The following is a 26,742-nucleotide window of genomic DNA, read 5'->3' as shown; positions in this document are numbered from 1 at the left end:
TATAGATTTCATTAAGATCAGCTCTTATTCTTTTAAACTCCAATAATTAAAGGCCCAATCTCTCCTGGTAAGATCAGCCACAAAACCCTGATATCAATTGAGTGAGTCATCTCTGAATTACTCCCAATATGTTTCTAGATTTACTTAATTTCAGATTGCAACAATTCGCTGCATGATTTTTTTTGTCACATGTCACAGCTGGTTTACTGGTCAATTGCCATGAAATGATATACTCTGGCTAATGATTTTTCTGCTTGTGGAAGCGTTGACACTTGTAAATGATGTGTTAAATTCAGATACAACCTAACAGAGACTGTTTAGTCCAGATATTGCTTGTACATGTTTTTGTCCAAAGTCTGAACTATGCAATGAATCAATACCATTTTCTTAGTCCATTTTCTTTTTAGATTACAATGTTTTCTCTTCTTTTTTGTTTTGTAGTTTTATGTTAAGTACAGAGCGTGTTGCCAAAACATGACTAAGTGTAAAGTGCCTAGGGCTTCAGCTTGTTAAGTAATTGGCACACTGAAAGATGGCTGACCCCAATAAACACCAAACCTGAGACTGACATCCAAATACATTGAACAAATAACCATTGTTCACATGTGGCTCTTGACAAGCTCTTCAACTCTAGATCATCTTGATTTTGTTTTCAAGCCATTCAGTGGTCTTCGCTTTCTCTACCCAAATCCCAATTTTAGTTTTCTAAGATCTCAGCACATTTCCTCTTCTGCAACCCTGACTTTAATCAGTCTGACCCCGTAACCATATTTTCAGCCACCGAGTTCCTAAATTCTGGAATCTCTTCCATAAAGCTCTCAGCCTTTTTTTTCCTTCCTTTAAGATGCTGCTTATAACTTAACTATTGAAGATTGAAGAACATAGAACATAGAACAGTACAGGCACTTCGATCCCTGATGATGTGCTGACCTTTTATCCGAATCTAAGATCAAACTAACTGACATACCCTTCAGTGTATAATCATCGATGTGTCCACCCAAGAGTCACTTAAATGTCTCTAATGTATCTGATTCGTCCTTGGCAATATGAGGCAGCAGTGCGAACCGTTAAATTGTCCATAGTGTTAGGTGCATTAGTCAGGAGTAAATATAAGGTAGGGGAATTGGTCTGGTTGGGTTACTCTTGGGAGGGTTGGTGTGGACTTGTTGGGTGGAAGGGCCTGCTTCCATACTATAGGGATTCTAATTCTAAGTCTAATTCTAATTCTATTTCTATTATCTCTCATAATATATAAGAATTAACAATGAGTACTGTAGTACTGAAAAATTGAATTAATATTTATAATGACTTCTAGTAAATATACTCATATTACAGTTATAGGCAATGCCATGTCATGAAGTCATAGGGATCTACAACACAGAAAGAATCCCTTTGGTCCATCACGTGTGCCAGTTGCAAACAACTACCTAACTATTCCAGTCTAATTTTCTAGCACTTAGCCCCTTAGCCTTGTATGTCTTGGCATAGCATGCACATCTAAACACTTCTTAAATGCTATGAGGGTTTCTCCCTCTGCCACCCTTCCGGGCAATGAGTTCCAGATTCTCACCACCCTCTGGGTGAATAAGTTTTTCCAACATCCTGTCCAAACCTTCTGTCACGGCTAGTCCTGAGCAATTCAGTTACAAACTGTAGTTTGTTTCCCTCAGTGTGTCATGCTACAAGAGGGTTCAGTAAGATGGAGTGTGAGGCCTTTCTGCCAATGGGTCCCATGTTATGATGTGATGATGGTACCATGAGCATGTCTCTAAAAGAAAAATTGCATGCTGTAATGGGAAGTAAACACAACAATAACAAGCCATAGAGCATGAATGCAGGGGAGATAATAGTCAGAAATGTAAGACATGTCACCTTAATTTGCTAGGTTAGATCATATGGGATTGGGGTAATTTATTAGTTCGGATGAATGACTGGCTGATTGACAGAAGACAGAGAGTTGAGTTAAATGTTTTCTTCAGGATGGCAAGACGTAACTAGTGGGGTGCCACAAGGTTCAGTTCTTAGACTGCACATATTTACAATCTGCATTAATGACTTAGATACAGGGATAGAAGGCTCTAGAGCCAAATTTGTGCATGACACAAAAATAAATGGGACGGAATGAGGAAATAAGGTGAGGAGAGTGGGCCAAAATGCGGCAGATAGCGTTTAATGAGGATAAGTTTGAGGTCATGCATTTTGGACAAAAAAATGGGGAGATTCTTCGGTGTTTCGATGCAGAGGGATCTGGGTGTCCTAGTTCATGAGTCATGGAAAACTAGCATGCAGATATAACAGATAATAAAATAAGCAAATGAAATGTTGGCTTTTATAGCTAAAGGAATAGAATATAAAGTTAAGGAAGTATTGTTGCAACTATACAAAACATTGTGAGACTCTACGTGGAGGTTCACTGGATGATCCCAGAGATGAGGGGTTTGTTGTGTGAGGAGTGATTAAACAGTTTAGGTCAATACCCTCTGGAATTTAGAAGAATGATGGGAGATCAAATTGAGGTATTCAAGACAATAAAAGGTATGGATAAAATAGATGTGGAGTGGATGTTTCTGCTGTGGAGCATTGTAGAATAAGATGTCATAGTCTTAGCAATGGGGCAGCAAATTTAAAAACAGAGTTGGGGAGAAACTACTTCTCCCAAAGGGTTGTGAATCTGAGGAATTCGCTATCTCAAGTGAGGCCCCTTTTGGTCAAGACTGACCATGGGTTGCATCCTCATTGTTCTGGCTTTCTGCTTCTCTGAAACAGCGTCGCTTGTGACTGAAGAGACCAAGCATGACAGTCCCAGTCGCAGAGGTCACATCTGCATGTGGTCATTGATCTGCTAGAGCTGCTGCACTCCTTCCTTGGTGTCGGCTTATCTGCTGCAGCACTCGTCAGCTTATGTCCCCCTGTTTTGAGGTGTTGGTTCAGGGTGCTTCTCCATCTCCTGCAGTCAGCTGCAAGCCTTTCCCAGAACTTCCTAACAATATCAAGCGCCTTCATGTCCCTCATGTAGATGTCCTTGTAGTGCAGTTGGAGATGCCCTGTGTGCTTCTTCCTGGATGTAAGCTCTCCACACAGGATGTCCTTTGGGATGTGGACGTCTTTCATGCGGTGGACGTGACCCAGCCAGCAGAGTCTCCGCTGCCTGAGCAGAGTGTATGTGCTGGGAAAGCCAGCGTGAAATAGAACCGCTGCATTAGACACTCTGTCTTGCCAGGATATGCCCAGGATAGGTTGGATACTCCTCAAGTGGCAGGTGTTCAGTCTTATCTCCTGTCTGGCATATGTAGTCCAAGTTTCACTGCCGTACAGCTTATGACGCAGGCGTTGTAGACTGACGTTTTTATCTTCACTGTCAGCTTGGGATTTGTCCACACTCGAGTTGTGAAGCGAGCAAGAGTTGAGATTGCTTTCCCGATCCACTTGTCGATCTCTGTGTGCAAGGAGAGGTTGTCAGTGATGGAAGAGCCAAGTATGTAAACTGATGGACGACATTGAGTGCATAGCCATCGGTGGTGATGACCGGTAGTACCTCTGTATCTGTCCCAGGATCTTCTTCAGACTGATAGTCAGCCCGAAATCCTTGCAAGCTTGGGAGAGGCGATCTGTCAGTGGCTGGAGTTCCTGCTGGGTGTGTGTTTCAACTGCAGCATCAACAACAAACAGCATGTCCCTGATGAGTGCCTCACGTACTTTTGTCCAAAGTGCCCCAAAGACCGGTGGATACTGGGACAGTGAGTAAATTTAAGGAGGAGTTAGATGGATTTTTAATTGGTAAAGGGTTGAAGGGTTATGGGGAGTAGGCAGGAAATGGGGGTGAGGAGCACATCAGCCATGATCGAATGGTCGAGCAGACTCGATGGGCTGAATGGCCTCATTCTGCTCCTATATCTTATGAACTTATGTAAGCAAGAGGTCAGGCCATGGCTGTGGAAAGAGAACGAGAGTTAACATTTGAGGTCAATGACTCTTCAACAGAACTGGGAGTTATAAATAAGGAGGTCTACAAAAATGGCTAAGTTCTGTGTTGGAGTGGAGCTAGGAGTGATTACATCACTAAAGGGATGATATGACCTTAAGGACTAAGAGCAGGAATAGACCATCTGGTTCCTTGAGTCTGCTCTGTTATTCCAAACAGTGTGCTTTGATACCATAAAATAAGCTTCTGTTCAAGACAGACATTGAGGAGAAGAAAAAGTCAGGCACTGTCTTCAGGCTCAGACTCCAATGTAACCTTACTATTATAATCAATGCCATTATATATGGTAATCTTAGAAATACCAGGCACTGTACTTATTGTTACAGTATCTAAGGAGTAAAGTTAGTGATTTTCTTAATGTATTCATTATTCCTCTGTGCTCTTAAGTTCGAACTCTGCCTTCACTGGGCTATTTTCATGTCAGCTCAGCTCTGCGACATTACCAGAAGGTTGCTTTAGGTTACCTGAAGCCCAGTTTTTCTGCTGCATCCTCGTAGTATGTGAAGCAAATAGGGCAAATATAGAAAGAGAAGATGGGCCTAAAGGGGGTGTCATATATCAGAATCAAAGGCAATTTTACCTCACTCCCAGTGAGAAGTTACCTGACCTGTACTGATTGAACCCTGAATTGCCCCAGCTGATCTGGGGAAGATGTCAGTGCAATGCCAACTTCTCCACTGACTTTACAAATAACATAGTCCTTCAGAACAACCTCTAAGCGTGACATTGCAATTTCTCAGCTCCTATTCCCTGAGCGTCTCTGAAGAATGCTGTTGAATCAGTGCTAATTGTCATTGAATTATTGGATTATTATTCACTTCTATTATCTATTTTCTTTGCAGTAATAGACTTGTGTCCAACTGATAATGGATTTATTCTACCCTTGCAAGGTTTCCAATGGATCCAAACAGCTGCATTTGTACAGTTTGTAATATATTCCTGTTAATTCAAGAACACTGGAACAAGCACAGTTAGTCACATCATGTTTGTTAACTTTTTACCTGCCGTGAGAGAGCTGAGTTTAACCTTATCCGTAATCGGAACAAAACGTAAATTAAATGTTTGAAAGTAATTGCAGATTGTGCAATGTGGACAATGTGGATCTATTCCAATAGAGTGTGTATGAAAATCAGAGCTGCTACTATCAAACTGTTATCCTGTACTTTGCTCTGTCCAGGAGCAGTTGTATTGCTGCAGTGATGATGTCATTTACCGTTTACGATGGGCTTCATGCTGTTAAAGCAGAATATATAAAAACAACCGCAGGTATCCGAAAGTAAAAATCAGAAAAGAAAAATCCTCCTGCAGTATTTGTATTGAGATTTCTATGCTCCTGATTGACTGTGTTTCAGTCTTTCCATTTCTGATAATTGAGCATTGCAGAGTTTGAGAAAAGGAAGCTCCAGAAACATACCATATACATGTTCCTGTTCTCACCCTCTTCCCATGTATCAGATTATGAGGGGCATGAACAAGGTGAATGGAAACAGCTGTCCTCCTTAGTTGAAGGGTCAGTAACTAGACAGCATAATTTTAAAATGAAAGGCAGGAGGTAAAAAGGGGATTTGAGGAAAAACCTTTTCACCCAGAGCGTGGTGGGAATTTGGAATATACTGCTTGGGGAGGTATTTGATGGGGGAAGCCAGATAACCTTTAGAAAGTACTTGAATGAGCACTTAAATGTCATAACATTCAAGGCTATTGTGAGAAAGTGGGACTAGGAAAGAACAAAGAACATTACAGACAGGAACAGGCCCTTCGGCCCTCCAAGCCTGCGCTGATCCAGATCCTCTATCTAAACCTGCTGCCTATTTTCTAAGAATCTGTATCCCTCTGGAAGGTAGTACTATATTTTTGGTGGTACAGACTTGATGGGACTTTAAGGCCTCTTCTGTATTATACGATTCTATGATCTAGTAACTAAATCATGACTCATTTAATACCCTAGACTGAGTCGGTATTAGGAGTGCCCATTAAGAGCATGCAAAGTCATGATTGAACATTCTTACAGAAAGTAATGAGGTAAGTGGTAGCGTATATAGCATGAAGCATTTGAACAATTAATTTCTGATGAACACGTTTATGCTCAATGCTCATGAATTAAGGAAAATGAATCTGTGCCCAAGTGATGGAGTGAGCAAAATCCCAGCCTCCTACTTGATGGCGAACGTAATTGAAGGAATGGAGAAGGAGGTCATTACTGATGAGATTAGCACTACTCTCGCACCCCAGGACATTAGATGACACTGCTCTATGCCTGAAAAGAGACAGTTGCATGTTACCAGTCGTACAGTGCATGTTGGTTGTAGTTATCCATGCAGCAGATGGTGCAGTTCTGCAAATGGTTTTGCATCAGGCTGCATCTGTCCAGCCAGGCAGAATGCACCTCAGCTTGGGTCACGGTGATGGACACTGTCAGTTCCACCTTGTATTCCCTCCATTTGCCCTCCCTTTCTGCCTCTGGTGCAAAACGAATGCTCCTGAATTTCCATTGCAAAAATCCATTGTATTGATGACAGAATGTACTAAGTAAACAGCAGTTTTGGAATACAAAATCCCCTAGTTAATTATGTTGCAACAGGAAGAAATTGTAGGATACAATTAATTGTAGGATACAATTAAAAAAGGATTTACACGCTACTCAAACTGTTTACCGTTGGGAATTTTCAATACACTTCCAGAAATAGCACATCCAGCCAGTCCCGGACACTGATGTTGTTTGAACAGGTAAATCACTGAGCACGAAATTAGCTTAAGGATGATGTGAATATCTGAATGACTTAATCAGGATCAAATTATTACACAGTTGAGAGCAATTGATAGGAATCAACACAGGTAACTAGAAAGCCTTGGCTTTGTTGGGGGCGTAGTGACTTGGCTTTGTAGTTAAACATACTAATTAATGTACTGCTGAATATGTAAATAGTTTGGGATACATCATCACAGCAAGTTAACATGTGATGTGGTTGTTGGAGCAGAGCTGAACTGGTGTATAAAGTGCTCGCCTGGAGTCTTGTTACGTGCAGTAAAGAGCCCTTCATTTAGATTAGCAATCACCGTCACAATATTTGGTACATTTGTGTGAAGGTCAGATGCCACACTCGCTTCCGAATTAGGTTGTGAGCTCAAGTTAAATCCTTAGACGGCATCTTTCAAACCTATGACCACTTCCATCTTGAAGGACAAGGCAGCAGATACATAGGAACACCACCACCTTCAAGTTGCGAGCCATTCACCATCCTGACTTGGAAATATATGATAGTTCCTTCTGTGTTGTTGTGTCAAAAAGATTGATGTGCAGGAGTTGGGATGCCTCACTACATGTATAGAGCTTTAGTGAGACTACATCTGGGGCATTCTTTACAGTTTTGCTTTCCTTACCTAGTGAAAGCTAGAGTTGCTTTGGAGGACCAGCACCAAGGATTCCCTAACTGAATCCTGGGACAAGGACTGGTCCTGCATTGAGAAATTGAGTAAACAAGGGCTATGTTGCTAGCATTGAAGAGAATGAGAAGTGATCTGCTAGGAACATGTAATATACACATTTTTTCAAGGGCTTTAGGGGTGGAAGTGGAGTTAGGGAGATAAGAACAAGGGGTCGGTCATTTGGAGCTGCGATGAGAAGAAATTGCTTCACTCAGTGCATTGTCAAACTTTGAAATTTTCCTTTCCTCTGGAGAGCTGTGAATAGTCAGGAACTGATTGTGCACTGGGCCCTTGAGTTGTGAACATCTGACTTCCGAATGTTCATACTTATGAGTGCGATCACATACAGGAATGTAATTTTAAAGAGCTGACATACAAATGTTTCCTGTACTTACAAACAGCTGCTTCACATTGTCCAGAATTGTGTTCTGACTTGCATACAAATTGACATGCGAGCAGACTCCAGAACAGAATGTTCACAATCCAGGGACTGCCTGTACTCCAGATTGGTACATTTTCAATACCCAGGGCATTAAGAGTTAGGGGATGATACAAGAAGATAGAAGACCATCAATAAACTTATTGAATGGTGGACACAATATACAAAACAGACACACTGATGCTGCTAGAATGCAGAAGAAACAGGAATGGGATTTGGACATTTCACTTCTTGAGCCCACTGTAACTCCAATTCCTGTTTCTTATGTATCTCAGCATCAGCAATGTGTCTGTTTTGTGGGTTGTGGCCTTAGCAGCAGCATTTCCCATCTGACAGGCAATAACTCAGTTAATCAATCTGTCCTTTTCATGGAAATCTGGTTATAAAGACCACACCTCCCTGAGGCACACCTCGCTGAGCCACACCTCTCCCTGAGGCACATCTCTCCCTGAGACACACCTCCCTGAGACACACCTCCCTGAGACACACCTCCCTGAGGCACACCTCCCTGAGGCACACCTCTCTCTGAGCCACACCTCCTTGAGGCACACCTCTCCCTGAGACACACCTCCCAGAGACACACCTCTCTGAGACACATCTCCCTGAGGCACACCTCCCTGAGCCACACCTCTCCCTGAGTAACACCTCCCTGAGACACACCTCCCTGAGCCACACCTCTCCCTGAGGCACACCTCTCCCTGAGACACACCTCCCTGAGACACACCTCCCTGAGCCACACCTCCCTGAGCCACACCTCCAACTGAGGCACACCTCTCTCTGAGGCACACCTCCCTGAGACACACCTCGCTCTGAGGCACACCTCCCTGAGCCACACCTCCCTGAGGCACACCTCTCTCTGAGGCACACCCCTCTGAGGCACACCTCCCTGAGGCACACCTCTCTCTGAGACACACCTCTCTCTGAGCCACACCTCCAACTGAGGCACACCTCTCTCTGAGACACACCCCTCTCTGAGGCACACCTCCCACTGAGACACACCTCTCTCTGAGACACACCTCACTGAGCCACACCTTCAACTGAGGCACACCTCTCTCTGACACACACCTCTCTCTGAGGCACACCTCCCACTGAGACACACCTCTCTCTGAGACACACATCCCTGAGCCACACCTCCAACTGAGGCACATGTCTCTCTAAGGCACACCTCTCTCTGAGACACACCTCTCTCTGAGGCACACCTCCCTGTGGCACACATCCCTGAGGCACACCTCTTTCTGAGACACACCTCCCTCTGAGACACACCTCTCTCTGAAACACACCTACCTGAGTCATACCTGTCCCTGAGGCACACCTCCCTGAGCCACACCTACCTCAGCCACACCTCTCCCTGAGCCACACCTCTCCAAAAACCCCTTACTTTTGCTTGAAAGTAAATGTCAATGTTGAAAGGTAACCATCCAGTATGAATTTGAATCTCACGTAGACCTGTCTGAGTAGAAATGGGAGACTTTATATTAAAGATTAATAATACTGGAGGTCTGATTCTGTGTTCTACCAAAGTTCCAAAATCCCTTGAGCGTCCCATTATTTTATAAGAGGATCTATGTAATCAATATTGTACTGCTGCAGGATTGAGTACTTCTCAATTTTACTAAGCGATACCAAAGCGTTCCATCTTACAAAGATTTGTATTAGTGATATTTTGCTCAGTAGTATAGATCTTAAACATCATTAAAAGGAGACAAGCAGGTGAAGCTTTTTTTAATCCTATCCTCGTCAGGACTGGGACACAAGAAATAGACTTGAAAAAAGGAACACCAGTTTATACAGCATGAGCAGAGAGTACAGATTGGTTGAGGTATTGTTGGCATGGAAAGCAGTAAAAGCAGCTAACTGTCAATCTTAGTGATCAGATCAGAAAGGTCAACTCTGATTGGTCAGGGTACTTCAATATTAATTATTTAATAAATACTGTCTAATATGGGATGTGGTGTCTGCTACAGGACATGGTGTCTGGTATGGGAATTGGTGGCTGGTATGGGACGTGGTGTCTAATTCGGGACATGGTCTCTGATATGGGATGTAGTATCTGATACAGGATGTGGTGTCTGATACGGGACGTGGTGTCTGATATGGGATGTGGATCTGATATGGGATGTGGTGTCTGATACGGGACGTGGTGTCTGATATGAGATGGGGTATCTGATACGGGACGGGGTATCTGATATGGGACGTGGTGTCTGATACGGGACGTGTTGTCTGCTACGGGATGGGGTGTCTGGTACGGCACATGGTGTCTGATATGGGATGTAGTGTCTGACATGGGATGTGGTGTCTGACACGGGACGTGGTGTCTGCTACGGGACGTGGTGCCTGCTACGGGATGTGATATCGGATACGGGACGTGGCATCTGAAACGGGACGTGGTGTCTGATATGGGATGTGGTGTCTGCAACGGGATGTGGTGTCTGATACAGGATGTGGTGTCTGCTACGGGACGTGGTGCCTGCTATGGGATGTGATATCAGACACGGGACATGGTATCTGAAATGGGACATGGTGTCTGATACGGGGTGTGGTGTCTGATACGGGACATGGTGCCTGCTACGGGATGTGGTGCCTGTTACGGGATGTGATATCGGATACGAGACGTGGTGTCTGATACGGGACATGGTGTCTGATACGAGGCATGGTGTCTGATATGGGACGTGGTGTCTGATACGGGACCTGGTGTCTGATATAGGGCATGGTGTCTGATACGGGATGTGGTATCTGGTACAGGACGTGGTGTCTGCTATGGAATGTGGTATCTGCTACGGGACGTGGTGTCTAATACGGGACATGGTGTCTGATATGAGATATTATATCTGATATGGGATATGGTGTCTGATACGGGACCTGGTGTCTGATATGGGACGTGGTGTCTAATATGGGACATGGTGTCTGATACGAGATGTTGTATCTGATATGGGATATGGGGTCTGATATGGGACGTGGTGTCTGGTACAGGACGTGGTGCCTGATAGGGGACGTGGTGTCTGATACGGGATGTGGTGTCTGATACTGGACATGGTGTCTGGTATGGGACGTGGTGTCTGCTATGGAATGTAGTGCCTGATACGGGACGTCATGTCTGTTATGGGACGTGGTGTCTAATACGGGACATGTTGTCTGATATGGGATGTTATATCTGATATGGGATATGGTGTCTGATATGGGACATGGTGCCTGCTACGGGACGTGGTGTCTTATATGGGACGTGGTGTCCGATATGGGACGTGGTGTCTGCTACAGGATCTGGTGTCTGATGCGGGAAATGGTGTCTGCTACAGGATGTGGTGTCTGGTATGGAATGTGGTGTCTGCTATGGGACGTGGTGTCTAATACGGGACATGTTGTCTGATACGGGATGTTATATCTGATATGGGATATGGTGTCTGATATGGGACCTGGTGTCTGCTACGGGACGTGGTGTCTGATGCGGGAAATGGTGTCTGCTACAGGATGTGGTGTCTGGTACAGGACGTGGTGTCTGCTACGGGATGTGGTGTCTGCTACGGAATGTGATATCGGATACGGGACGTGGTGTCTGACACGGGGCGTGGTGTCTGATACGGGATGTGGTATCTGCTACGGGATGTGATGTCTGATGCGGGACGTGGTGTCTGCTACGGGACGTGGTATCTGCTACGGGATCTGGTGTCTGATGTGGGAAATGGTGTCTGCTACGGGACGTGGTATCTGCTACGGGATGTGGTGTCTGATACGGGACGTGGTGCCTGCTACGGGATGTGATATCGGATACGGGTCGTGGTGTCTGACATGGGACGTGGTGTCTGCTACGGGATGTGATGCCTGCTACGGGATGTGATATCGGATACTGGAGGTGGTGTCTGACACAGGACATGGTGTGTGATGCGGGACATGGTGTCTGACATGGGATGTGGTGTCTGATACGGGACGTGATGTCTGACACAGGATGTGGTGTCTGATACGGAATGTGGTGCCTGATTCGGGACCAGGTATCTGGTATGGGACGTGGTGTCTATTAAGGGAGTTGGTATCTGCTATGGGGCATGGTGTCTGATACGGGACGTGGTGTCTGATATGGGATGTGGTGTCTGATACGGGACGTGGTGTCTGCTATGGAATGTGGTGTCTGCTACGGGATGTGGTGTCTAATACGGGATATGGTGTCTGATAAGAGATGTTGTATCTGATATAGGATATGGTGTCTGATATGGGACGTGGTGTCTGATATGGGACGTGGTGTCTGATACGGAATGTGGTGTGTGATGCGGGACATGGTGCCTGATATGGGACGTGGTGTCTGATTTGGGATGTGGTGTCTGATACTGGACATGGTGTCTGATATGGGATGCTGTATCTGATATGGGATATGGTGTCTGATACGGGACCTGGTGTCTGGTACGGGAGGTGGGGTCTGATACGGGACGTGGTGTCTGATACAGGACGTAGTGTCTGATATGGGATGTGGTGTCTGATATAGGATGTGGTGTCTGATGGGGGACATGGTATCTGATACGGGATGTGGTGTCTGATGTGGGACATGATGTCTGATACGGGACGTGATGCCCGATATGGGACGTGGTGTCTGATATGGGATGTGGTGTCTGATGCGGAACATGGTGTCTGATATGGGACGTGGTGTCTGCTACGGGATGTGGTGTCTGATACAGGAAGTGGTGCCTGATATGGAACGTGGTGTCTGATATGGGACGTGGTGCCTGATATGGGACGTGGTGCCTGATATGGGACGTGGTGTCTGATATGGGATGTAGTATCTGATACAGTATATGTTGTTTGATACAGGAAATGGCGTATGATATAGTACATGTTTGCAGAGCATATTGTTTGATACGGTTCATGTTTTTTACAGTCGATCAGTTGTTGGGACCTACATGCAGCCTACATACCTGGCATATCACCATCACTGAAAGTATGATATTTTGTATTGCAGGTAATTAAATCCGTGGAAGAAGGTTACCGACTTCCAGCTCCCATGGGCTGTCCTGCAGCCCTCCATCAGTTAATGCTGGACTGTTGGCAGAAAGATCGCAGTGAGAGGCCCAAATTTTTCCAGATCGTCAGTGTATTGGACAAGCTCATTAGGAACCCCATTGCCCTCAAGATTCTTGATACCACAAGCAGGTAAGAAACCAGTTACCACAGCTTTGTTTTCCAGGGGTCTGAGACAGTGGCCTCTGTGAGGGTGGAGCCTAAAGCCAAGGCTGCAGAGTGTCAGTCAACTGTTTTACGTCAGCTGTCATTTTAATTTCCATTGAATTCAATCAGGAGCAGTGTAAAACGAGCTGTTGACTTGCTTTCTTCATTTCACACTTGCACTCACTGTTAAGATCCACCCCATTACTTTTAACATCTTTTCTGCTGCTTGCACCATTACGCCATTTGTTCCGAATTATGGAAAGATGGTAGTTCAGTTGAAGTTGTATATTACAGGACTGATCATGCCTGAACTCACTGCCACAATGGTGACGGCTGGCAAGATTCGAGAACTCTTTGTCATAGTATGTCCAAATGCTGGCAATTCACAGGATATTTAGACCGAGCAAGATAATGGAAAAAAGATGGGGAAGCAGTTACTTTGATTAACTGTAATGCATGCTGCAGAAAAGCTAATGTAGCAATCCTTCAACAGCTGCACAGCACGCCTGTCTTTAATCAAGATTCAGGTGGAGTTGGAAGTGCTCGTACATCCACAGAGTGTTCATTTATTTACATACACAGAATAAATCCCTGTCGAAGTAGATCACAGCAACAACATGTTCCACGAGACATAAGAAATGGACACTGCACTTTTACAGGTATCTATTGTGTTTCAATCCTTTCTCAGACAGATGGAGAAAACACTTCATATGTGCTATGTTTCCGAAATAGTGAAGATTTATGAGCAAACCTGCTTAGGAGCAGGTTTATACTATTCAGCCTATCCAGTCTGTTAGGCCATTGTTTTAAATCATGGCTAATTTTACTTCAACTTAGCAGTGTAAAATAATAGTTTTCTGGAATTTAAAACATTAATGATTTATCTTATCTGACTCAATGAGTATAGCCTCCAACTATTCTTCTGCACACCAACTTTACTGCAACCTTCTTACTAACATTGGGGCTTTCTGTTTACTCTAAACCTGATTGATTAGGTGCCTATTTCTCTCTTTCCCGTGTCCTGCAATCTTCAGCAGATAGGAGGAACACTAGGACCCCCTCGGTGGTAATCATCAGATTACTTTAGATTAGATTACTTTACAGTGTGGAAACAGGCCCTTCGGCCCAACAAGTCCACACTGACCCGCCGAAGCGCAAACCACCCATACCCCTACATTTACCCCTTACCTAACACTACGGACAATTTAGCATGGCCAATTCACCTGACCTGCACATCTTTGGACTGTGGGAGGAAACCGGAGCACCCGGAGGAAACCCACGCAGACACGGGGAGAATGTGCAAACTCCACACAGTCAGTCGCCTGAGGCGGGAATTGAACCTGGGTCTCTGGCGCTTGAGGCAGCAGTGCTAACCACTGTGCCACCGTGCCGCCCACTTCTGGTGTCACATGCTAGAGAGGGTAAGAACAGGCGGATATGGTAGATATGGCTAAAGAATTAGTGCAGGGGGCAGGGATTCAGATTTTTGGATCTTTGGGATCTTTTCTGGGGTGGAGGGATGACCTGTTCAAGGGGAACGGGTTGGTACTGGATGGGGACCAATATCTTGGTAGTCAGATTTGCTCGTGCTACAAGGGAGGGATTAAACTAGATTGGCAGGAGTGGGGGGTGGGGAAGGGTGAGGATGGAGACCAATCTCATTCTCCCGCTTTCTCTTTGTAACCGTTGATCAAGAACCTATCTATCTTAGTTTTAAATATACTCAATGACTTGGTTTCCACAGCCTTCTGTGGCATTGTATTCCATAGATTCACCACTCCTGACCAGATATATCCAAACATCTTATCTCCGTTCTAAAATGTCTTCCCTTTACTCTAAGGTTGTGCCCTCAGGTCCTACTTTCTCCTACCAATGGAAACATCTTCCCGACATCCACTTTGTCCAGGCCATTCAGTATTCTGTATGTTTCAATTGGATTCCCCCTCATACTTCTAAACTCCATTGACTATAAACACAGAGTCCTCAAATGTTCCTCATATGCTAAGCTTTTCATTCCTTGGACCATTCTCGTGAGCCTCCTCTGAACATTCGAGGGCCTGTACATCCTTCTAGTGCTATGGGGCTCAAAACTGCGCACAATACTCTAAATGTAGTCTGACCAGAGCCTTGTGGAGCCTCAGAAGAGTATCCCTGCTTTTATATTCAAGGCCTTTCAAAATAAATGCCATCATTGCATTTGCCTCCATAACTACTGACTCAACTGGCAAGTTTACCTTAAGAAAGTTCTGGACTCAAACTCCCAAGTCTCTTTGCACTTCAGACTTCTGAATCTTTTCCTCATTTATAAAATAGTGCATGCCTCTATTCTTCCTAACGAAGTGCATGACCTCACACCTTCCCACGTTGCACTCCATCTACAAGGATTGCCTGCTGGATTAAATTGCATCTATTTCAATACAAGAGGGCCGACAGGTAAAGCTGATGAACTCAAGAGTGTGGATAGGTACATGGGACTGGGATATTATAGCCATGACAGAAACATGGCTAAGGAAGGGACAGGACTGGCAGCTTAATGTGCCAGGGTACAAGTGCTTTAGGGTGGACAGAGATGGTGGAAAGAAGGGAGGGGGAGTTGTATTTTTGATTAAGGTGAGTATCACAGCAGTAATCAGAGATGAAATAACTGAAGGAGCAACCAGTGAGGCTTTGTGGGTGGAGCTAAGAAATAAGAAGGGGATGGTAACATTATTGGGATTGTACTATAGGCCCCCAAATAGTCAACTGGAATTACCGGAACAATTATGCAGAAAGATTGGGGAGACTTGCAGGAGCAATGGGATTGTCATTAGTAGGGGATTTTAATTTTCCTAACATAGACTGGGACTGCCATAGTGTTAAGAGCCAAGATGTGGTGGAATTTGTTAAGTGTGTTCAAGGAAATTTCCTCAAGCAGTATACAGAAGGTCCTACTCAGGAAGAGGCAAAATTGAGGGACAGTTGGGAAGAAATCTCAGACCAGTGACCATAATTATATTAATTTTAAATAGCTATGGAGAGGGACAAAACTGTTCCACAGGTTTTAGTTCTAAATTGGGGAAAGGCAAATTTCGATGGAATTCGCCAGGAGCTTGCGGTGGTTAATTGGAGTAGTTTGTTTGCAGGCAAAGGGACCTCCAGCAAGTGGGAGACCTTAAAAAGTGAGCTAGCTGGAGCTCATGGTCTGTATGTTCCTGTGAGGGTGAAGGGCAAAGTTGGCAGGAATAGGGAACCCTGGATGACAAGAGATATTGAGAGTTTGATGAGAAAAAAGGAGGAGGTTGTGGCTCAGGTACAGGCAGCTGGGATCAAGGGAATCCCTGGAGGTATGTAGGAGATACAGGAGTTTACTGAAGAATGAAATCAGGAGGGTGAAGAGGGGGCACGATCTAGCCTTGGCTGAGAAGATTAGGGTGAATCCAAAGAGTTGTTTAAGTATATTAAAGGAAAAAGAATAACTAGAGAGAGAATAGGGCCCCTCAAGGACCAAAGTGGATGTATATGTGTAGAACCGCAGGAGATAGGCAAGGTCCTCAATGAATAATTCCCCTCTGTGTTTACCGTGGAGAAAGACATGAAGACTTGGGAAATTGGGGAAGTTAGTGGTCATATTTTGGGGACAATCAATATCACAGTGGAAGAGGTGTTTGACATTCAGGATGTATGAAGATGGATAAATCTCCTGTTCCTGACCAGATATATCCAAGAAATCTGCAAGAGGCAGGAGAACAAATTGCAGGGACCCTGGCTGATATTTTTGCATCATCGTCAGCCATGGGTGAGGTCCCAGAAAACTGAAGGCTAGTGAAGATTGTGCCCTTATTCAAGAAGGGCTGCAAAAAAGCCGAGGAATGATAGATTAGAAAGCCTAACATGTGGTGGGTAAGTTACTTGAGAAGATTCTGAGGGATAAGACATACATGCATTTAGAAAGACAGTGTTTGATTAGGATTAGTCAGCATGGCTTTGTGCATGAGAGATCATGCTTCACAAATGTGTTAGAGCTTTTTGATGAAGTGACTGGGAAGGTTGACTAGGTAAGGCAGTAGACATACTCTATATGAATTTCAGTAAGGCCTTTGATAAGGTTCCACATGGTGGGTGGCTCTGGAAGGTTAGATCACTTGGAATCCAGGGGGAGCTGGCAAATTGGATACACAATTGGCTTGATTGTAAGGAGCAGAGGGTAATAGTGAAGGATGCTTGTCAGACTGGAGGCCTGTGATTAGTGAAGTGCCTCAGGGGTCAGTGTTGGGCCCATTGCAGTTTGTTATCTGCATCAGTGATTTGGATGAGAATGTACAAGGCATGATTAGTATGCTATGCCTGCCTCTTTGTTGGATATGTGGAACAGTCCATCCTCCGCAGCCACACCAGCACCATTCCTTTTCCTCCGCTACATTGATGGCTGTATTGACGCTACCTCATGCTCCCACGTGGAGGTTGAACAGTTCAACAACTTCACAAACACTTTCCACCCCAAACTCAAGTTCACCTGGACCATCTTGGACACTTCCTTCCCTTTCCTGGACCTCTCCACCTCCATGTCCGGCGACCGACTCAACACTGACATCCACTACAAACACACAGACCCTCACAGCTACCTGGAGTACACCTCCTCCCACCCTGCCTCCTCTAAAAATGCGATTCCCTCCTCCCAATTCCTCTGCCTTCGCTGTATCTGCTCCCAGGAGGACCAATTCCACCACAGAACATAACAGATTGTCTCCTTCTTTAAAGACCGCAATTTCCCTTCCCATGTGGTTGTCGATGCCCTCCAGTGCATCTCATCTACATGCCGCACCTCTGCCTTTGAATCCCACCCTTCCAACAGCAACAAGGACAAAACAACCACTGGTCCTCACCTTCTACCCCACCAACCTCCAGATACACTGCATTATCCTCCACCATTTCTGCCACCTACAAATAGAGCCCATCACCAAAGATATATTTCTCTCCCTACCCTTATCTGTGTTTTGAGAGACCATTCCCTCTGTGACTCCCTTGTCAGGTCCACTCTTCCCACCAACCCACCCAGGTTCCTCATTTCCGCTCCCCCTCACCTTATTCCAATCCCAACCTTCCAACGTGGCACCACCCTCTTGAACTGTCCTACCTGTCCATCTTCCTTCCCACCTATCTGCTCCACCCTACTCTCTGATCTATCACCTTCACCCCACTTTCATATACCTATCGCTTTCCCATCTACCATCCACCCCTCACCCCCCCAAGCCCCACCCCCCCTCCCATTTATCTCTAAGCCCCCTTGGCACACAGGCCTCATTCCTGATGAAGGGCTGATGCCCAAAACATCGACTCTCCTGCTCCTCTGATACTGCCTGACTGGCTGTGCTTTTCTTGCATCACTCTCTTCGATTCTGATCACTAGCATCTGCAGTCCTCACTTTCTCCTCCATGATTAGTATGTTTGCAGATGACAGTAAAATAGGTGGTGTTGTGGACAGTGAGGAAGGTTATCAGGAATTGCAGCACAACCTTGATCAGCTGGGGAAGTGGGCTGAGAAATGGCAAATGGGGTTTAATATAGATAAGTGAGATGTTTTGCACTTTGGAAAGACAAATCAAGGCAAGGTGAATGGTAGGGCCTTCAAGAGTGTAGTGGAACAGAGGGACCTTGGAGTTCAGGTGCACGGTTCTCTGAAAGTGTAGTCACAGATAGACAGAGCAGTGAAGGAGGCTTTTAGCACTGAGTACAGAAGTTGGAGAGTTATGTTGCAGTTGTACAGGACACTGGTGAGGCTGCATTTGGAGTATTTTGTTCAGACTTGGTTACCTTGCTATCGGAATGATATTATTAAGCTGGAAAGAGTGCAAAAGAAATTTACAAGCATGTTGCCAGGACTCAGCACTCTGAGTTATTGGGAGAAGTTGGACAACTAGGACTTTTTTTCTTTAGAGCATAAGAGACTGAGGGGGAGATCTTATAGAAGTGTATAAGATCATGAGAGGCATGGATAGGGTGAATGCACTCAGTGTTTTTTTCCAGGGTTGGGGAATCGAGGACCAGAGGGCATCAGTTTATGGTTAGAGAGGAAAGAATAAAAGGGAACCTGAGGGACAACCTTTCTACACAGAGGGTGATACGCATTTGGAATGAGCTGCTCGTGGAAGTAGTTGAGGTGGGAACATTAACAACGTTAAAAGGCATTTGAACAAGTACACAAATAGAAAAGGTTTAGAAGCATATGGGAAAAGTGCAGGGAAATAGGGTTAGTGTGGACTGACATTTTAGTCAACATGGACCAGTTTGGGCTTAAGGACCTGTCTTTGTGTTGTAGAGCTCTATGACTCTATTTGACAAACCTCAGTAAGTGCCAACAATATAGTGAAGGGTTTGGTGATCAGTGAAAGAAATGGATTTCTCATGGTTCATGATCTTTCAAGAAACTACTTCAAGGTCTACCATCCTCCTGTCTCAAAGCGTTCTTCATAAATACATTGTTTTAAAACAAAATCCTGAAATGTGTTTTTATCCAATAAATTGCTTCTGTGTAAAAGCAGTCTAATAAGTCCTTGAAAGTAACCATCCTGACAGTAGTCTCATTAAATCTTCCCCTTTCTTTGTTAAATTGACTTGCATCAAACATTAGCCAACAGTAACTCAGCATAAAGTGTTAAAATGGCTTTTCTCTGAAAGAAGGCTTCCTGTCTTTCAGTGAATTTGATTCTTTTCTCCATCTGTCAAGAGGAGGCTGACAGAGTGAGTGAGAGAGTGCAGGCAATTTTTGTATGGGGATATATTTCTTTGGGTAGGAAGACCTGCCTGTTCCAATATTTATTAATATGTGACGTTTCCGTTTCTCATTTGCTGTCTCAGCATGTTTCCAGAACCAGCTTGCATCAAATGTAAGAAAGAGTTAGTGCAAATACTTCACCTGTGGGAGACAAAGAAAATCTGCTCTCTGGCCAATAACCATTCAACGTCGGCAAAATATAGTGACTTCTAGGAGAGTTATGGTTTCCATTTAACCTGAAACATTTTCTTTTCTCTCAAGAAAATTGATAGGAAGGAGTATATTGTTTTATCTGTGGGATTCCACCTTCTGTAAGAGAGCTGTACCCAATTCCATAATTTGCAATGATAGAATGGACATAGCTTCATCACAAGTGCAAATTGCCTCATTGCATGATTGACTCCATTGCCATGTGTGTTTGAGAGAGATTGTGCAGTCAGTTTTGTAGTTAGAGTTGGTGATATTCTCAGAGAGTCTGGGCTGTAGAAACATTGCCTATTTGAATATCAAACTTCCTGCAATCCCACAGACTCCTTGCACTGGAACTTCCTGGGGCTCCCATTAGCACATGAATGTCATTTGACCCTCCAGAGAATGGAAGATGGAGTGAGCAACAGATACTGAGAACCATTAATTCTCTGTGGCTGGATAAGGTTTGGTGCAGTGAAGCTGTGGAGGGATTTAACGCTGATGAAGAGTTTGAAGTTGATTTCTGAGATACAGAAACCTCGTTCACACTAAATATTTTCAGACAAAAATTATTCCTCACAACAACCTCCTTAAGTTCCTGCTAGGAGAAGGGACTCATATTAGACTCTGATTTAATCTTAGATTTATTCAGTGGTAAATTAGACAGATTTGTGAAATAAAAATGAGAAACATTTTATCCATATGCATGCATATAAACATAGACAATGAGCTTTCTAAAACAGTAGTAAGTTGCTGAGATTGATGGCCAGCATGGATATTGAAACTAGAAACCTTCACATGTTTCAAGAGGCTTCTGACAACAAACGGGATTGATGTTTATAATGAGTATGCCAAGGGAGTATGTGGAGAGGTCTTCCCTTGCCTGAAACAATATGAAGAATCAAAGAGAGATGAGGAGGACTCTTTTCTTGCTCAGTAAATGTTTGACCTACATCTTCTGACCAGGATTAAAAACCGATTTCCAATTCTACTAAACATAAAATACCTTTCTCTACTTGTTCTGTGTCACTTCTGAGGGAAGATCGTTCATTACTTGTCTTGATGCGGGAATCCTCAGAGGCAGTGATGCAGAAAGTCTGCATGGAAACCACAGCCCCTTATTACAGCATGAGCTGCTGTACTTCTGGAAGTGAAGAGTTTCAAAATCCCAACCTTGCTTTGAGCACCTACATGGAGCAGATATGTGCGTGAGGGGATGGATGCATGTGGCAAATGGGGAAGATGGAAGGTGGATTGGGATAGTCAGTTTGGGTCAGGATGGGAGTTAGGTCAGAGAGCTGTTGGTGGGAATCAGTTTGCATTGGGTCACATCTAGTCTAGGGATTTTGAGGGTGTTTAGGGTGGATCGAGAAGAGGAAGAGTCGGGTGGAAATCCACATGAGTAATCTGTCAGATTCTACAGAACTGATTATCCCAGAAGCAGAGATATCCAAATTCCCTGGCACTTCCCATATATCCTTGCACTAATTCATCCTATGGGATATATCCAGAATCCAACCATGCAGAAGTCTGAAGATCTGGGCCATTATGGTCTGCAAACACTGTCTGAAAGTGCAATGTAAACAGAGTCAAAAGTGAATTTCCAAAAGGGAACCAGCTAGATAGGTGAAGGTGGGAAATGGCAGGGTTATGGAGATGGAAGTACGAATGGGATTAGCTGATTAGCTCTTTCAAGGATCTAGCACAGACGCAAATGGTCATGAGGTTAAATGACTGTGATGTTACATATTATTACTGTAGAAAATCATATACATTTAAGGAACAGAAACTACAAAATTGAATTCTAACATGTTTCCCAGTAAATAACCATTACTTAAATATTTCCTCACTTTTCTAACTCTTTCACTGTCCTATGGATTAACTAAAAGCTTTCTTTCCATAAAGATCTCATTTTATATGATCCAATTACACTAACTGCGCTGCTGCTTGTTTGTACCTGTTTAATACAATCTCAGTCTGTTGACAAAACTTGTTAAAAATCAGTATAACATCAGCCATACTAAAAAAAATCAGACAATTCTATTAAAAATTGAATTAATCAAAAAGTCTGAAGATATTTGAAAATATTATGTTTGACTGATTCTCAAACCTATCACCAGCAAGGCTGTGGTTGGAAATTTCTGCTTGTATTTACTGTGGCCTATTTTTTATTTTCATTAAATTTAGTGTGGGGAGGGCAATGCAATAGCAGAAGCCCCTCCAGCCCACCCCAAGGAGTTCTGCAACATGTGGAAACACCTTGGCTGAACATGATGAGATTTACCAAACCTTTCATATTGTATCTGGTTTAAAGGACAACATCAGACCAATGTAAGATAATAGAAGTAATGCAACCAATGCAGGATAAAAATGCTTCATATTAATTACAGTAAGGTCAAAGGCTGCCTGATTCTACATCAGGTGATGATTATGAAGAGGAAGAAAGCTGTTAATTTAATTAAAACGTCTCAAAATTAAGCTGAATGAAAGTAGGGAAATTATAGTAAGGATCATGTTCCAGAGGTGGACGATGGCTATCTAGGAGGTAGCCCTCGAGATAGAATTTTAAAACCATCCTGCTGCTGCTTGTAGCTGCTTCAAGCAGGAGATTGACTGTCACAATCCATCATGTTTGTTATCCTCACTTGTGCCCACCCTCACAAATCGCTGGAGCTCATCTGCAGCTACTCTGTAATATCTATCATCCAACTATGTCTAGATTGACCCATCTCTGCTACCCTCCTCTTTGTCTTCTAGAATCCCAATCCAACATTTGGCTAAATGGGGATGCTTTACACTATCATGTTGAACTTGAATCATCACCCAGGTTAACAACAGAGTTGGAGGCAGAAATGGGCAATTTTTAACTGTATTCATTGGACACGTGTGTTAGTAGCTCGGCAAGAATTTATTGCTCAAAGCACAGTTAAGAATTGACCACACTGTTGTGTCAAACGTTGGCCAGACGAGATGAGGATGGCAGATTTTCTTCCCTATTGGCTGTGAGATTGGGTGTTATGGTTGCATGGCCGTCATTAGGCTAGCTCTTTGTTAATTCCACTTTCATTGGATTCATATTCTATCAATTGTTATGGTGAGGTTTGAATCCACATACCTAGCACATTAGTTTAGGGATTTTGGTTATTGTTCCAGTGACGCTGCTATTATGCCACTGCCTCCCTCTAAGTTTGATGTCACAAACTCAAAAGAAAAGGCTTAATTCTAAATGATATTGAGCTTCAGGAGGACCTTTAGGTTAGGGGCTGATAAAAGAGGCCATTAGGAGAATTAGCACTGGCTCCCTGAATTATCTGTCCAGTGACATGACCACTATAGCACCATGTGCTCAACAAGTAGATGGAGACATGTGCTGTATCAGCTATTTAAAAAGATCCAAACTGCATTAACCACAGATGAAATCAATCATATCAGGAGAATTACAGATTGTTCTGTCAGAAAACTAATAAGTAAACTATTCAGAGGGGAGACATAAAAACATAGAAACGTAGAAGAAAGCAGTAGGAGGAGGCCATTCGGACCTTAAGCCTGCTCCGCCATTCATCACAATCATGGTTGATCGTCCAATTCAATAGCCTAATCCTGCTTTCTCCCTAAAAGCTTTGATCCCATTCACCCCAAGTACTATATCTAGCCATCCCTTGAATACATTCACTGTCTTGGCATCAACTACTTCCTATGGTAATGAATTCCACAGGGTCGCCACTGTTTGGGTGAAGAAATGTTTCCTCATCTCCATCTTAAATGGTAAACCCCGAAACCTCAGACTGTGACCCTTGGTTTTGGACAGACCCACCATCGGGAATATCCTCCCTGCATCTACTCTGTCTACTCCTGTCAGAACTTTATAAGCCTCTGAGATCCCCCCTCATTCATCTGAACTCCAATGAAAACAATCCTCCCCTAGTCAATCTCTCCTCATACGTAAGTCCTGCTATCCCTGGAATCAGCCTGGGAAACCTTCACTGCACTCTCTCGAAAGCAAGAGAATCCTTCCTCAGAAAAGGAGACCAAAACTGCAAAACTGCAGTTATACAGGACCGAGGTGGTCTCACCACGGTCCTGTATAACTGCCACAACACATCCCTGCTCCTGTACTCAAAACCTCCTGCAATGAAGGGCCAACATACCATTTGTCTTCTTCACCACCTGCTGCAGCTGCACGCTTACCTTCAGTGACTGGTGCACAAGGACACCCAGGTCCCACTGTACACTCCCCCCCCCTCCCAATTTACAGTTATTCAGGTAGTAATCTGTCTTCTTGTTTTTGATTCCAAAGTGAATAGCCTCACATTTTTCCAAATTATACTGCATCTGCCATTGATTGGCCCACTCACCAAACCTATCCAGATCACTCTGAAGGATTTCTGCATCCTCATCCCAGTTCACCTTCCCATCCAAGTTGGTATCATTTACAAACTTTGAGATGTGATATTTTGTTCTCTCATCCAAATCATTAATATATATTGTGAATAGCTGGGTCCCAGCACCAATTGCTGTGGCATCCCACTAGTTACTGCCTGAAAATTTGAAAAGGACCCATTAATTCACACTCTTTGTTTACTCTCTGCCAACCAGTTTTCTATCCATCCCAATACACTTCCCCCAATCTCATGCACTTTAATCATGCACAATAATTTCTTACATGGAACTTTGTCAAATGCTTTCTAAAAGTCCAAATATACCACATTGACTATTACCCCTTTGTCAACTCTATTAGTTACAGCTTCATAGACTGTCAACAGATTCGTCAAGCATGATTTCCCTTTCATAAATCCATACTGACGCTGTCTGATCCTGCCACTGCTTTCTAAATGCTCCGCTATAAAGACACTGATAATGAATTCAAGAGTTTTCCTCACTCCCAATGTTAGACTTACTGGTCTATAATTCCCTGTTTTCTCTCTACCTCCCTATTTGAATATTGGAGTTACATTAGGTACCCTCCAATCTACAGGGACTGTTCCAGAGTCTATAGAATCCTGGAAGATGACCAACCTGGAAGAAGCCAACCCTTTTTTTTCCAGGACTGAAAAATTCTCCAACAGGACATAAAGGTTAATCAAGGACATTCAGGAAAATAGAGACAGCACTCAAATAAAATTGGGGTGCTGATCAACTATCATCGAACTGAATCGGGAAACAGGTTTCGGGGCTGTATATGTTCTTAAACTGTCCACATCCCATTAACACTCAGACACCATCCTTCTACTCCATAAACACTGGGCTGGGAAAAAATGAGTTGCATGATTTAATTTGTAATTTGTCCAGATTGACTTGGGCTGTTTCATTTACATGGTTTCCTCTAAATGGGATTAACCACAAATTTGAAACATTGAATCCACTGCAAAACGTAGAAGCTCTAGTGTGACTAATACATGAATTAAAACTTCATAATTAAGACTTAAAGGCTACAGGCAAGGACATGTCTTCAATATTCTCTCAGATACTGCTTTACAGGAGAATACATCAATGTTATAACTTTAGCACTGACCATTGTCTAATGAATGATGAGACTCTCAGTTTCATATTATCACACACTCTTTATTTTGCAGACTGAACAGTCCTCTGCTAAACAGAAACATTCCCAACTACACATCCTTTGCCTCTGTGGATGAATGGCTGGATGTCATTAAAATGGGACGCTATAAAGACAACTTTGCAGCTGCAGGTTATTTATCACTGGGCCTGGTAATGAGAATGAACCTGGAGTAAGTACTGAGACAGTGCAGATGATTAATACAGTGAATTAATATGATGGATTTAAATGCCCATTTTGCAGTAAAATATACTGTAATTAAACTTTATTCAACTTTCATTTCTTCCTTGCCCTATAAATCACTCCTTGTGTTGGACTTTGAGTTCCATGTGTCTTATTTGCTCGATTTAGAATAACATTTGAGTGAAATGTTTTTGCCTCTGCACCATTTATACATCTGCATCAAACCAGAGGGTGTTTCCAGATGGAACAGTCTAACAAGAACAGTAATGTTGCAGTCTAAGCATCAAGCCTTTGCACCTGCTCAAGCAACTGTGTGAAGCAACTTCCTGCAATTTGAACCTTTAAATGTTTTGACAATGATTGGATATCTGCATTTTTACATCTGATTGCCATGGTGCACAAATGATGCAGGGACATTAGTAGGATGCACAAATGATTTTCTAGGTTCATAGAAGAAAGAGAGGGTATATCTATCAGGAGCAGAGGAATACATTTTGTCTCTTTACTTCTAAAAAGAAAAGGTTGAGCGTTGACCTACTGAAAATATTTAAAATTATGAAAGGCTTTGATCAAGTTTAAACCGAAGAAATGCTTGCATGTCAAGGGATATTGATGTTGCGAGTCAGGCCAACATTTATGGTCCTTTCCTAGTTACCCTTTAGGTGCTGAGCAGCCATCTTGAAATTTTGCAGGGACAGAACTGTTAGGAAGTGAGTTCCAGGATTTGACTCAGCAACAATGAAGGAACAGTGATATATTTCCTAATCAGAATAGTGAGAGGATTGTATGTAGTGGTGTTTCCATATATTTACTGCCCTTTGATCATAAAACCATAAGATGTTGGAGCACAATTAAGCCATTCAGCCCATCGAGTCTGCTCCACCATGCCATCATGGTTGATATGTTTCTTAACCCCATTCTCCTGCTTTCTCCCTGTAGTCCTTGATCCCCTTAATAATCAAAAGCCTAGCTATCTATACCTTAAATGCACTCAATGACTTGGCTTCCATAGCCCTCTGCAGCAATGGGTTCCACAGATTCATGACCCTCTAGCTGAAGAAATGTC

The 26,742-nt window shown here is 43.5% G+C and overlaps 1 protein-coding gene across 2 annotated transcripts in view; it reads left to right on the top strand.

Annotated features, from left to right (window-relative positions):
* The window catches only part of LOC122540177 (ephrin type-A receptor 8), a 530,533-nt gene that overhangs the window by 472,511 nt on the left and 31,280 nt on the right, over positions 1-26,742 (top strand). Inside the window, exons 15-16 of one of the 2 annotated variants that reach the window (XM_043675512.2) lie at positions 12,790-12,980; positions 25,510-25,665. In XM_043675512.2, the coding sequence (XP_043531447.2) occupies positions 12,790-12,980; positions 25,510-25,665 (347 nt within the window). The remainder of the gene's footprint in view (positions 1-12,789; positions 12,981-25,509; positions 25,666-26,742) is intronic. The other variant, XM_087980648.1, reaches the window with a different exon arrangement.

This window comes from Chiloscyllium plagiosum, unplaced genomic scaffold (assembly GCF_037043375.1).
Source record: "Chiloscyllium plagiosum isolate Xiang-an unplaced genomic scaffold, Cpla_swu_hap1 HiC_scaffold_37, whole genome shotgun sequence".
Taxonomy (NCBI): Eukaryota; Metazoa; Chordata; class Chondrichthyes; order Orectolobiformes; family Hemiscylliidae; genus Chiloscyllium; species Chiloscyllium plagiosum.
This window is presented reverse-complemented; position numbering and strand designations above follow the sequence as displayed.